Here is a 15074-nt window from a genome sequence, read left to right on the forward strand (position 1 = left end):
TTTCTAGTTTGTATCCTCTGTTCAAGCTTGTCTACATATTATTTCTGAGTACCTTCATCCTTGTTTTCCAAGGCCTTAAGCCCACTACCTAATCCATGTCTTCTCAGGCCTTAAAATTTTCTTTGGAAGTCTGGATTGAACCCAAATCATTTGAGAGACATGGGTTGTGCAGAGGGTCATGTCATTTTATCCCATTACTATCCAGCTTGTCCTGAGCCTTACCAAGCATTCTGATAGTGTCTTCACTGTCCTCCTGCAAGACAGCATCGGTGGCCTTCAAGTTCTTCATCAGAATTGTAGATGGAGCTCTAGTAATTAACATTGGGGATCTTCTGCAGGTCTGTTATTAGGATTACTTCATTATTTGTTTAGATAAATCTGAGAATGATTAGTTTTATTTATGCTGTGTCTTGCAGATTATGTCAAATGATAGGTTTAAGAGCTCACAGCATAGGGTATTGGCAAACCATGTCGGACCAAGAATATCAGTGGCTTGCTTCTTCTGTATGCATCTACAGCCATGTGAGAGAAAGTGTGTTGTCAGAAGATAATCCTCCTATTTATAGAGAAACAACAGAGACAGAGTATGTTGCATGTTACAATAACATAGGACTGGGTGGGCATCGCTTTGGAGCATTTCAGGGTGTGACTTGTGAAGTAAGCTCAGTAGAGGTTGTAGTAAATAAAGTATGTTGAACAGTAAAGGTAATGAGAAAATAAGACATCTTTGTTGAGAAACATATCCACTGATGAAGGAGAGTGAATCAATCTTTAAGAGATGAACCAGTCTTCAAGTTAAGAACTTCTAAAACCATTGTTTGAGATATCGATATTGGATTGACCGTATCAGTATCACTAGCCATGGATCCCTATATCGTCCCGATCTGTACTAGAAACATACGAACCAAGGGTAAAATAGTAAAAAAACTACATTTTAGGAAAACCAGGGGCAAAACTGTCTGATCTAGGCTAAAGTTGGCATATGTACATGCTTAGCTTTCACCAAAGTCAGCCTGTATAGATGCGAAGTTGGTTCTAATTTGTACCAACAGCTCTCCATCCTTCTTTTTTTTGGTGTCACTCAGTAGAGAAAATCTCTTTATCATGGTGATTGAGATGATGATTAGTCAATCCATTATGTTGGGATAAAGCTTTGTTGTAGTTGATTGAGGTTATGCTGAACTATTAGAAGAGTGAATCTTATTACTCTCATCTCCTTTACTTACGAGGTTCAAAACACCTTTCTTAGGTTCAATTGAAAGGTCAGATACCATAGATTAAGATGTTCCCTTTCTTCATGTCTGTATGTCTCTGATTTAGTATGTGGACATCAAGCCAACTTGAACAGAGCTGTGAAATATCAGGATCCATCCCATTTTGCTCATAGCATCCCCTCTCATCCCATGAAATATGCATAGGACATGTATCTTACAAGGAAAATAGAATGGGACACTGCAGCAAGAGGGTTCGGATTCCCTAGAACATTTATTTAAATCCATACCCATCCTTTACCTGATATTGGTTCTACCAAACACAACCCATAAGGGGTGCCAGGGAAGAAATTTTATAGATCGAAAATTAGCATGAGTTCTGCCCCCACTAAAACCCCACTATAAATTTGCAATCTATAATAATTGATGAAGAAATCCAAGTAATGCTTAATATTTATTCAATCTCTGAAACATGAAGATCTCAATTCTCGAGACAGATTTTAGTTCCAAATTTGCAAGCAGGAGACAACCATGAAGAAAAGTGGCATAGATACCCATTTTCACACACACGGGACAAAAGGCACAAATCCGTACATTTTTTTTTTCAACAATAGCATAAGCGACCACAAGATATCCATCCTATGAAGGCCTTTCTCACCCTGCATTCCATACCACAGAATAAATCACAACCCTCCATAGAAAACAAAAATAAAACAAGCACATAATAGAGGGAGGAGGAAATTTTCTACATGTGATTGTATACTGCCACAAATGGTTAGGAACAGAAGTTACAGGCTAAGAGAACACAATCCTAGCTTGACAATAGCAAAGAGTGCAACCAAATGAATCCACTCAAACAGTGACAGAACTATATCTACTATATTCAATCAAAATCATACCTCAACAACAAAGCATGCCCACATCTTTTCATCACGAATTTCAGTCGCACCTTTTAAGATTATTAGACCCAGACCTATGAGGGCATCTGCTATATCAAAAAAAAGGCTGCATTCCTCGCACAACATCTACACAATTTGACCAGTATATCAAAGAGAAATAATGAATGAAAATATCAACATACTGGTACAATTGTACTCATATTTAACAAAAACAAACCTCCACAAGCATCTGCCCACTCATGTTGAGGTTCTTCACCACAATAGGACGAAGTGCTGACTTCCCAGCTCCAAAGCCCAGCTTGAACCATGTTCATGTCTGTAAGATCCTAGTAAATCAATTCCCTTATCATGCACCTGTGGATTCAAAGTGTCGTTCAAGTCTGTATGTAGCAGATCAGCAATGACATTAAACCAACATGATGAATGGCACCCAAGTTAATGAATGGCAGGTTATACACACCCAAGTTAATGAAGAATAAACTAGGGGACTCATCAGGCCACCCTAAGGAAATAACCATATTATTCTATACAAAATAAACCTTAATGAGAACCAGTCTCATAATTGCAATACGTCTGCAAGAACCAATCACAATCCAGAAAATTTTTAGCTTGTGAAAATCCCAACCAGAAAATGTTGGCCATATTTGGGTTCAATAAAAATAAATCGGAGAAATTTTCACCCACTGTGATGCTTACGATGATTCAGCACACTTCCTTAGCTTTTCAGCATGCTCAGTGACACTCGTAGAAAAAGCATGTGCTTGATTGTGTGCCCCAGTAGCAAATCATACTGCACTGTTCAACCACCAAAGTTTATCAGTTCATATATGGTTAAAGACTTCCACATGAAAAAGGAACATCTATGAGCATTACAAATAGTATGTTACCTTCAACCCATTAGGTACAAGATCTCTGAGCTCCTTAATACGATCTTGGATCAGTTGTCTGTCCCTAGATCTAGACCTACAAGTTTCATCAGGCCTAGGCCTCTTTTTGCTGACTTTAGCTGGTTCCACCCGCTTGCTTGACTGCTTACTACATGTGCTAGGAGTTTTCGAGGATAATTCCTTTCGAGATCTTTTATGTGCTTCTGCTAAATGCCAAGTAGAAGTTAACTGGTAATTTGCGTCCTCTACAACAGAGGACTCACCATTCGGTCCCTGTGCAGAAATGCAAGCATGCTTAGCATGTATGGGCACCTGCGGGCTTTTTTCAGTTGTCACAACTGACTGCGATGATTTACAGAATGAAGACTCACTTTTAACAGTGTTATAACCAATGCAAGCATTAGCTGTCACTGTTTCTAGAAGATTATCTGACCTACACTCTGATGTAAACTGACTAGTGCCCATCCCCTTTGTGGGCTCAATAGATACTGCCTCACCCTCAGTTCCTGAGTGATTCTGTTGCGTAACATAAGCTGGACTAAGGGCTTCCTGTACCTCACATCCACCAGAGAACCTTAACAAAGTATTCATAGCATCCACATGTTTTTTTTCAGTCTGCAACTTCAACTTCTGCTCCAAACTTTCCCCCCCTAGCTGCATTTCAAATGGTTCAGGAGCATGGAGTCCCTCATTTTGAAGATAAATCATACTATCACACCTAACTTCCTCCAAAGCCATAGAAACATGGGAATCTGCAGGCCGGGAAGGGATATGTACTCCAGACTCCAGCATAACATTATTTAAGCTTGTATTCTTACCACAGGAATTGTGTGATACTGGTGGATGAATGCATCTTGAACTCACACATATATCGTTCCAGCCGTTGGTCACTTTCATCACCCCACAATGCGAGTGGTTCGATGCTTACCTGTTTATCAACCACTTCAACAGCTTCCTTTGGATAGTGATCAGAGACACCTTCTTCTAGAATGCCAAGGCAACCATTTATGACCTCTTCATCTGAACTTTCGGTTGGTATTTCTGACTGGTAGAGAAGCTACATCAGATGCTAATAAATTTATAAGAAGAAAGTCCATCAAATAAAAGCTACGGAGACATACCAGACTTGGGGTGGTCTTCATAGTATATTGCATTGAATTGGGAAGAAATCTATAGAGGAACTTTGCAGTGAACAAAAGATATCTTTGATATGAGTAATCAAGTTCAAATCCTCAAAAACCTGCTTACCTCATAAGAAAAGGGAGAAAACATAGAAAATCCAAAGCTGAAGTTAAATGAATATGGATGACAGTATAAAATAAAGAGAGAGCAAGATGTCTGTAGAATGATTTACCAAGAAGGATTTATAAAGAACAGGGCATACGGATGAAGTACAACAACAACAACAACAACAACAACAAACTCAGCCTTATCCCAACTAAATGGGGTCAGCTACATGGATCCATCAAATACATAAGGATGAAGTAATTGGTGCATATTTATGCAAGAATTGTGGAGAGTTGAAAACCAAACACTATAGCAGCAGCAGATACACTATTTGCATTTTCAATATGCGGATATTATATCTTAGAGGAACAAGGATGTGGCTGCTTCGTGTTTGCACAGTTAGTTATTGAAAGTTGACCAGATTAGGTTGGCCTTTTTTTATTTTTTTAAATATAATGACCAGATTAGGTTGGCCATCAGTTGTTTTAGTGTTGACTAAGTCCATAACTCAATTGGTTAAGATGCTGCAGCACAAGCACAAATACAATCCAGCTTACAACAAATTTTAAAAATATGCAGGTCAAGTACGTTAACTGATTGTCACAAAAAGAATTCTGATGTTGAGTAGAAAGACAAGGATTTCAATGATGCATTGAAAGAATCTTGGTAATGAGAAGAAAGTCAAGAATAGATCTCGGAATATGGAAGGGTAGCTTATAAACCTACCAGGTAAGGAGGGGTTTTTTCCAGAACTGATTCAACAACAGAGCCTGACAAAAAATAAAAAGAAGCAATAGATACTTTTCATATAGCACTGAAGTAGCAATAAATAATAAATAGCTAGAGAGAATGCTACACATAACAAACTGAAAAAACACTTATGCCTGTTGATGAATGCTTGATCCAGTTGTAGCAGTGTTGAATGAACGGCAGGGAATGTTGAATTTTCCAGCAGCGTGAAAGGAATAGGTTGAATCTTGAGAATGAGAATGTAGTATGTAGGTACTGTTGTTTTTGGAAGTGATACCACTATTAAAGGATATCATATCAAGCACACTGGATCTATTATGGATGTTCCTGCAGGAAAGGCAATGCTAGGGGGTGTGGTCAACATGTTGGGACATGGGAGTACCTACTGATGGAAGATGGGCTCTAAGAGATTATGAATGAATACTTTGAAGTGAAAGCCCCTGGGGTTATTGAAGTAAATCTGTGCACAAGCCTAAGCACACAGGGTTAAAAGCGGTAGATAGAGAAGTTATAATCAGGGACTGACAAACTGCAGATCAACTACAACTGTTTCCAAGCTGCATTGATGCTGATTTTCAGGAACACAAAGATCTAGGGCTGAACTATGTTCTTTTGGACTCTTTTACTGGTTGTATTCTGACTTTTACTAAGGAGAGCAAAATTCTAAGTCCAATTTGGGAGAATTTTTTCACTGAAATGTGAGAGGATTCCTCAAGAATGAGAATCTCAAAACAATGGTAAGTGTTTAGATCTACAGACATCCAAGTCCAAACAGGGACTTGAATCTGAGTCCAAGCACAGAGTTGCCTAAAAGCCTCATGCTTGAGGAGCCCCATGACTCTCTTCAAGAAGTGTCTCACTCACTTCCAAGTTCAGGTCCATTACCACTGAACAAGTCAGTTTTTCAATTACTTAATGATTCATTGATGTAAAAAAACCAAAACCTATGGGCTACACAACTTTACTCCACCATTGGCCATGAATATAAAATGACAGCCCCTAGTGAAATGCCCATCTGATAATAGTATACACAATAATTCATAGCAAATTTATAAATGTATGAGTATCATTTTCCCTTCAATGAATTCAAAAAATTAAATTTCAGATGATAAAAGAAGACTAAATAGAAAGTCGAAAGGTATCCAGCTTGGAATTCCATAAGCTACAGTATCAATATGCAGCCATTCAAATATTAACAAGTCAGATTTACAAAAGGTTAATGTTCATCTTACCGTGTCTAAAGAGCCAAGTTGTACAACTCCAAGAGGAGTTACAGCAACAACAGCAATGGTCTACAAAACAGAACTTCGGAATCAGATCTATATATCAAAACTCTTAATACAATAATGGAGCTATAGGGGCTATGCCATAAACAGGAAACAATGAAATTTAGGTTCAAAAACCTAAACAAAGTAGATGTTCAGGCCCCTATCCAAAAACACAGACTCCAATCTGGACCATACAAATGATAGAACTCCCCATAGACTGGCAATACTACCAAGCAAGGTTTGGAGCAATTTTAAGCATCCAATCTGGCAACATTATTTGCCACCAAGATCAGTGACACAATCATCGGTCCAAAAGATCGAAAATTCCTCCTTCCCCCCATGCATCGCCACTCTTCCAGCAAGGAAACTATGCATGATAGGGCAGTCCTAATGCCCCCAGATACACAATATTAATACAATCTCAAATACCAGGATGGTCCAGCAGAAAATTTGGCTAGTTCCAAATGGCACAAATTCAGGTCTGACTAATCTTAGCAATCTTCCAGGACTTGCACCACTCAAATTGAAGAACAAAGATTCGGTTGAGAAAGCTCTCAATTTTGAAAAGGTTCGGCAATCTAAATAGAACACATGGCCTAACTTTGCAAATTAGTATTAACATGACATGGCAGGCATAATAGGTGATGCTCCCAACATCTACAGTTGTCAATAGTGCAAGTCTCAGTCTGCACTATCCAATCAACAGAAGGCACCTATGCAAATATCCACAGACCGAAACTACACCAACCAAATGATTAGTATCGGACCCATTTTTACAAAATATGTGTCCCCTAGACATTACAGATCAGATGATTAGGATATTTTCATTGCTGTTACTTAACGGGCAATCAGGCAAGGGAAAAATATTAATTGTCACAAAGAAATGAGCCACTGCCACCCTAACTGGTGAGATTGACCGCTTACAAATATATCCATTTGTGCATCATATCTGTAGTATTAGGTACTGTGCAAAAATAGATATAATCGAAACAATAAAAAAGGGATAGACAAAGGAAACTTACCCTAATCCCTGCTGAAAACTGAGCTTGCCACCCATCAAAGTACTGGGAATCACCAAAATGAGACAAAATGGATAATGAGTTGACAATATAAATGGAGTATCAGAACTCATCTTTTTCCGGTGAAGAGTGAACGTATCCAAAATTTTACTAATTCACTGGAAAAAAAGGAAAAATCTTACTTCAGATGATGAACATGAACCAGATACAGGCCTGTCTGTGAAAGTCCACTGATGTGTTCCAGAAGCTGCCACTTTGCCAATAATCCTGCTCAACAGAAAACATGTAGCCACAAAATCTTTAGATAAAGCCATATTTAGTCAAGCAGCCATGTGAAAAAGGAAAAGCAAATACTAAACTATGTCAAGGGAAACCTTTTAGGACCTGAAATCTAAGTTTCTTGAAGAGCACAGACGAGATAAATGAAAGAAAACCAAAAACACAAAGAAAGCGATCCACTATGACTCAAACATAATGCATCTGCACCAATTTAACTTTTCACAAGAGAAACAAACTTTTCACATCAAACCCTTCTGAAACTGGAACTCCAAAACTTATTCAGATAGCATCTAATCAGCCGCCCCGCAATACCATCAACCCCTCCCCCTTTTCACCCAAAAACAACAATTAAAGAAAGAAAATAGAAGAAAAACAAAAGAAGAAAAGAATAAGTATATAGGATCATACCCTTCACCAAGTGGATATACAGCATAAGTTATCTTTTCCAGGGCCAATCCCAGAAGGTCTTCTTGATACCTCCCATGATGCAAGTCCGCAAGGGATCAATATAACATGTATTCTCTGAATGGTTAGGTAATTCATGGTTATTGCAGTAACTGTCCTCCCAAATCAAAATCCTGAAATAGGTTCCATGCCCCCACAGAAGAAAAAGAAAAAGGATGGAAACATATTAACTTTGAAGCAATAACAACTAATCATCTAAAAGAAAAATCACACATTGAACAGTTCAAATAGTTCAGCATGATCAAAATTACCAAAGGGACATAGATCACAATTGAAATGGATGAAATCACCTCAGACCAGAAGCAAAAATTATCTAAAGGAAGAATTACAAATAGACAATTTCAATATTAAAAAGTTAATATAAGTGTAAACTAATAACTACATTAGAAAATGCATCAACACATGCCATTATCTAAGCATATTTGTTCCATTCTCCCATGCAAGTCTGTTTTCCTAGATAACAATCAAATTGATGAGCAGTAACAACCTTTAGAAACTCCAAGTTTGGCTGTAATCATCCCAGCAGTTCTTTATTGTGAAAAGTGAAATATAAAATGGTGGAAGTATAATTGAATCAACCAGATCGAGTTTCATCTCAGTCAGGTAGTCCAATTCCAACCATAATGTGAAAGCACAACCACAAAATGAAAGACAATACATCAGTGCAAATAAGATACACAAAATATCGATTGGAAATCTGAATTTAGTGAATATATCATCTCCCAGTATTAAAAATAGGGTATCAGTACTAAGCTTTGGCCTGACTATAACCCAGATTAAATGCATCCAATAAACTGCAAACATGAAAATAATCAAGAGAGTATGAATGGCAATAAGTATTGTTCTTCAATAACTAATGAGATAGTTCCCCGGGGCTTAAATAGGTCAGGAGGGAAAAAATAAATTGGAAACAAATGCTATTAAAAGAGGCAAAAACATGAATTTTCATATTTTAATAGCAGGTAATAATGGAAGTAATGACCACAATCGCTCAAAGAAATGCAAAAACCACAATGAAACTTACTTGCGATCTCGATGTTTAAGCCTCCAAAAGATGGCGTATTTCCACTGTGTCTTGGAACAGAGGCTTCTGAGAGTTTCCCGCAAGTGAGTACCCATATCTCCACACCAGTCAAATTATAACTCCCCAAGAACTCTCTCAGGGTCAGAACACAGAGAACCCTAAGTTTCTCAAATGCAAAGGCCTAGCTGCCTCGGTAAGAACCTCTTCCCGCCTGTTTCCTTCGTAAACCCGCTCGTCGTTTTATTGGCGGTCCAACAGTAGGGAGAAGCAAGTGGTCCATCTCCCACCCTCAGATAACAAGAATCTCAAGGCCCAAGGCTCAAATCTCTTCTATAATCCTCGAAGCTCCAATAATTCACAAATCACTATCAAATTAAACTAGCCAGATCAATGAAGAAAGCATCTGAACAGTTCAGTGTGTCCGAGCATTTAGCCATAAATTTTAGAATCACTGCAGAGTCTTCGATCCTCCACTCAGAATCCCTCCAGTCAGTCTTAAAAAATCAGATGGTTTGAACAAATGAAGCTTCAAAAGCAACCCACAAACAGATATGAATGCTAAAGCTATTCTATATCAGACGACATGTCGACATCCACAGCTTACAGTTAAAAAACTTCAACAGATTCTAAGCAGGAATAACTTCACTGGAACTGTACTAACCCCCCAAAAAAAAGTTGTTTTTTTCAGCTTACTGGTTCAAGTAGACTGATGAACATCAAGCAGTATATCTTCGCATAGGATCTAGTCCTTCTGGGTCATGTGAACGCAAATCAAAGATCGTTCTCCTACGCTAGTAGGATTTCCGGCGAGGAACGCCTTCGTGTGAATCGTCGAGAGATTCAGACGCTCTAACTGCATTTGCTGCCATTTCTAGACAGAAAAAGATCTGAAACTAAAAGAAAAATCAAAATTTTCTTCACAACTTTAAGAGATAGAGAAGAATTAAGGGCTCTAGTGCTCTCTCTCTCTCTCTCTCCCCTCCAAAGCAATCGAAGAACACTTCTGCGTTCGATATTATATTGCTTATATAATAAAAAGAAGAAGCTCTCTCCGTCTCCCGTCCTCTTCCTTTTTCAAAAAGATCTATTCCTCTATGTAACGCAGGATGCGTAATGCGCACCTTAAACCCCACCTCCAACGCAGGGTACGCCAGCAGTCTCACTCGCACCATATGTGTGAAGAGCTTTACTCCTAAGAAATTCGCACACGGACGACGTTTGGATATTTTGTTTTGTGCATTCACCAGTAGGGAGAGAGAGAGAGAGAAACAAATCTTGAGTAATATAAAAGGTGGGGAGGAAATGGCATTTTAATGTACTGCGTTGGCCAACAACACTATGTCATGGTCAAGAATTGCCTCTTATCCTTCCATCATGGTTCTTTGCAAGGACTTCCATTCATACTCTCCTAGCCCATATGACCTCCAAGTGTAACTTTCTTCTTCACTATTGGTCGAATGATGCCAGCGATGTCGGCGAGATGTTTAGGTCAATTTCGACATCTACTTCTGAACCAGCTGAATGCAAATCCTAGTTATAGCTCTCATGGCATGTCTACTAACTAATTCTCCTTGTACCTCACCAACACAGCAAACTACTCCAAAACCATGATTCACATTGGCAATGTGATGAATGATGCCCATTGGCTCCTTATGATTCTATTCTCTTTTCCCTAATTTTTTTTTAAAGCATTTATTAAGATAAAAAATCTTCAATAAGGTTAGGGTTTTAATTTTCTTTTGATTTAAGTAGATAAGCATGTCATCAAACCTGTTACTATTTATGAATCATAATTACTTTTTTATTGTTTATATTGATATTATTAATATTAGAAAATATTACCATGTAGGCCCAAAATAATGCATATGATCAAGTGGTTGTCATCATAAGGTCAGAGTATAATTACTGAAATTTCTTGTTGAGAAAGTCCTCCAAATTTTATTATTCACAAGAAATGATGCTTACAATGAGGCATCTTCAGCTAGGGTTTGAGGAATTGGAACCAGATTCGGCCGAGGCTGATCTAGAACCGGTTTTTTTAACTCGATTAAGGATGAAATGATAGATCAATTACGTATAAATGAATATAATTAAGAAGTGAAAATGAGTATATCATGAATGAAGTGACAAAGAGGACAATGGCATCTTTGATCTAATCTTTCTTCCCATTCTCTAATGTAAGTGGAAAGAAAGTTTTTCTATTTTGGATTGAGTAAATCCAACATAGAGAGTTCATATGAGGTAAGGATTATGTAAGGCTACCACCCTTACAAAAGTGAATGTCTGTCCATTTTCTAGTGTTTGAAATATAGATTTCATGACTACCTTTCCCCTCTCTCTTAATTGCTTTTCTTAGTCTAATGGTTCATTAACCTGTTTAGGCACCTTAGTCTAATCCTTCATTAAGCTGTTTAGCCACCCTCTCTCTCTCTCTCTCTCTCTCTCTCTTTTTTTTTTTTTTGGTAGAGAAGATGAGAAGATCTTGTTCTAACGAAAATGGTGAACTAAGAAGCTATAATTTTACCCTTTTTTTAAGATAACATAGTTTTTTTTATGAACGTAAATCCTATATTAAATAAGTTTCAACTTTTTTGAAAACCCTATTTTAACCATGCACTAAATAACTTTTGAAAATAAGATAAGGATTAGTTAAAATAAGAATACTGCTTTTTAGTTCACCACTTTAGTGACAACAAGGTGCACCCATTAGAAATTAGTTAAATTTTTTTTTTCAAAAAATTATTGTGATAAAGGTATGAATATTCATGCTGAAGATGTCTCTGTTGGGCCTCTCATTGGCATGCGCAAGCGAGTAGCGTTCTCTTACTATATATATGGGAAAAGAACTATGTCCTGCTGGGGCAGGAAACTCCCTGAGGTAGAGTGTGCGAAAAGATGATGACACCTCTACTCTCTCCCATTGGTCCCGTACACTGGTGTTTCTGGAGCCAATAGGACACATACACACACACACACACACACATATAGGGTGAGTGTTTTATGTGTCCCCAAGAGAGGCATGGTGGTCATAATACAACCCCTATGTCTGTGGCACAGGGCCGCTCTTAGATAGAAAACTTTGTCCCGTACATATATGATAAAAGATTTTCTTCAAGTAACATTTTGATAGCAAAGCAAAACTAAAAAACTTTTAAAGCTAAAAGGATTGTTATAACTATCCTACAACTAACCCCAAGTTTAATTAAGCATACCCTTGGGGATTTCGATGGCTATTATGTGTTTGGTTTATAGAATTGTTATCTTTGAAAAGATCTAAATTGTTATATTTAAGATAAAACAGTCATATAAAAACATTTAAATATGAAGCGTTAGTAGTCCAACGGTTAGGATAATTGCCTTCCAAGCAATAGACCCGGGTTCGACTCCCGGCTGACGCATTCATAAAAATTTTATATTTTTTTGCTTTCCCACTTGTTTGTCTCTCTGCTTCAAAAAATGGGTATCAGTGAATTTAAATTGGACTTTTTTTTTATTATTATTTTTGTTTTTTCGATTTTACCTTTATTTCGATACTGATACCTAATTCAGATCGGGCAGATATTGATATCAATCTCAATTCGTAACAGCAAATATGGTCAATTCAATATCAAAATTCAAAACCATGCTTCAAAGAAAGTCATGGAAAAATATGGAAAGATTCAACCCAAAGTGGTAGTTTCTTTACCTAAAAAGGCCACCCTAAAAGCCTATAGGAGAATTAGTACATATATCATATCCAGGGGGACTACATGTAGGGATCTAAAGTTGCCATTGTTGATGGTTTATTGAATTGGCTAAAGTAAAAGATCTTTGTATGAGCTCAAAAAGTTCAGGAGTTCCAACAAGTATATGTTTAGTAGAGAATACTAAAATCCCTCTCACTCTCTGAAGTGTTTTAAGTTTTTGTGTTTAGATTCATTTTAGAATAGCTAATGCCTACTGGGTACCCCTTTTAGGGTTTTTTTTTTTTTCAAATAAATTATTTTGAAGAATTTGATGTTCTTGTCTTTCACTTTGAAACTTGCTAGGCTTTTAGGGATAGAAACTAATGCTATGTCTATTATTTTCACCGCTAGATTTTATGAAGGTTTTCATTGATCTTCAAAGCTCGTTGCAAGCCCTTCAAACTCTTTTTGAGAAGTTATAATTAAAACATTTCTCATAAATTTTTTGAAGCAATTTGATTGCAAATTCTCTTGCAAAGAAAGCAATTTGTTCCTTCTTGTATTTGATAAATCTAGATTTTATTTTGACTAAATGTATTGTTGATCTTGTCTTGTTTGTTAAATAGATTTTATTGTGGATGATAATTATGAAATTAAAGAATTTTTTTAATTGTTTTATACTTATATCTCATCTGGCTAGGCATTAATACTCATCCCCTCCCCTTCCCCTCCCACTACCCCTTTTTCATATAAATTCTCAATTTATATTCAGCCAAAAAAATGTCAAATTTTCATCTAAACGGACTTTGCAGAGTGGCACAATAAAGCCCTAGAAGTCATAGACTATCGAGAGGGTGCTAACTATTGCATAAACTACCAAGAGGGCGCATGTAAATATATTAGAAAATATCCGATTGAATTAGACTTTGAAATTTGTCATGTGGACGTTCCAAGTCATATACCATCAACTGAACTTTGCCATTTCAATTTCCACATAGCACATCAATCTGGTGATCTAAGGAACAACTCCTTATTTGAGTTGTGCAAAGATCTTAAGATAGAAGTATCAGCCTTTCTGTTTTACTCTCCATCACAAAAAAGATCTTGCATAAATTTATGGTGGATAGAAATATTTCTCCATCCAGGACTTCTAGAATGCTAGAAAATAAGATAAGGGAAGGAAAGGAAAGGATAGAACTTAGAACTTAAGCAATGTTTACCTAAGAATTTTCCAACCAAGACCACGTCCCATCTCATATGGTCCAGAGGTGTCATGTGTTCTTGACATTTGATGGCATACCGTATGATAGGTCAATCCTATCTCCGAATCACTTTTAAGATTTTTAATGTCTAATTTCAGCATTATATTCAATTATTTATCCTTCAATCTACTCCCTTTACATCCATGCAACCCTTGTTTTTTCGTGAATCTTCTTTGGTAGGCATAGATCTGTTCCATGTTTTGCCACATGATCAACTATTATAGTACTAAAATTTGACATGTGAGTAGGGTGTCTTGGGATGCATCAATCCATAAAATTTCAGACCCACGTGATAGATTTAGGTGTCCTTCAACTATTTATTTCTGTGGATTGCTTCCTATCAAAACTGATCCCTTCGCTTATTTTATTTTATTGTTTTTAAATGAAAATATCTTCATGCATTTTTGGTCTCTTCCCCCTTTCTGGTTTTTCACTGCTTTTTTTTTTTTTTTTTTTTTTTTGTTTTTTACTTATATTTATATTTTCAAATTTCACAACTCTCGGAGCTACAGTTCATATTCTTGTGATGAGCTATAAGAGTTGAAATTCTATTCTTCTGCTTCTTCTTCTCCTCCTTTTTGATAGCAATACTAAATTTTTTAATTCTTCAAATATGATTTTCAGTACGACCATCTAAACACTATAGACTTTACATTTAATTAAAAAAAAATTAATGAGCCAAAAAGGGTAGAGTGTTCCCCACATTATCGCTATGAGGAGAGAAATCAAAAGGTATCATTCACATGAGACCCATATATTAAGAGTAGGAGAGAGAACAAATAATAAAAAAATCCATATGTGAGACAAATTGTATCTTAGCAAAATTTTTTCCTAAAAAAAAAAAAAAAAAAATTATATATATATATATATATATCTCCTCTTATATATGGACCTCTATCGGTGATTTGTGAGCCGTCAACAATGACTTTCCGCCTATAATACCTATGTGATTTCAATACAAAAGGCAACAATCTATCTCTCATCCTAAAGAATTAAAGAAAAGTTAGAGGAAACAGTGCTATGGTAGCACCTCCTTCTCCTCTTTTTTGTTTTTTTGTTTTGTTTGTGTTTTTTTGTTTTTTTTTTTTGTTTTTTGTTTTTTGTTTTTTGTTTTTTGT

The 15074-nt window shown here is 36.7% G+C and overlaps 1 protein-coding gene and 1 non-coding gene across 2 annotated transcripts; one reads left to right on the forward strand and one right to left on the reverse strand.

Annotated features, from left to right (window-relative positions):
• Nucleotides 1-1771: 1771 nt before the first annotated feature.
• LOC122089642 (transcription factor EMB1444-like) lies at nucleotides 1772-10045 on the reverse strand. The gene is given in 14 exon segments (XM_042659357.1): nucleotides 1772-1870; nucleotides 2111-2236; nucleotides 2328-2383; nucleotides 2386-2465; nucleotides 2807-2895; nucleotides 2998-3810; nucleotides 3926-4054; nucleotides 4139-4237; nucleotides 6207-6266; nucleotides 7265-7306; nucleotides 7444-7528; nucleotides 7949-8042; nucleotides 8045-8118; nucleotides 9030-10045. Coding segments are annotated over 14 exon segments (1941 nt in total). The 5' UTR covers nucleotides 9125-10045.
• A 2310-nt stretch (nucleotides 10046-12355) lies between these two features.
• On the forward strand, nucleotides 12356-12427 carry TRNAG-UCC. The gene has a single exon. It is a non-coding gene; the product is annotated as a tRNA-Gly (tRNA).
• Nucleotides 12428-15074: the final 2647 nt, after the last annotated feature.

The sequence above is a fragment of the Macadamia integrifolia genome, chromosome 9 (assembly GCF_013358625.1).
Source record: "Macadamia integrifolia cultivar HAES 741 chromosome 9, SCU_Mint_v3, whole genome shotgun sequence".
Taxonomy (NCBI): Eukaryota; Viridiplantae; Streptophyta; class Magnoliopsida; order Proteales; family Proteaceae; genus Macadamia; species Macadamia integrifolia.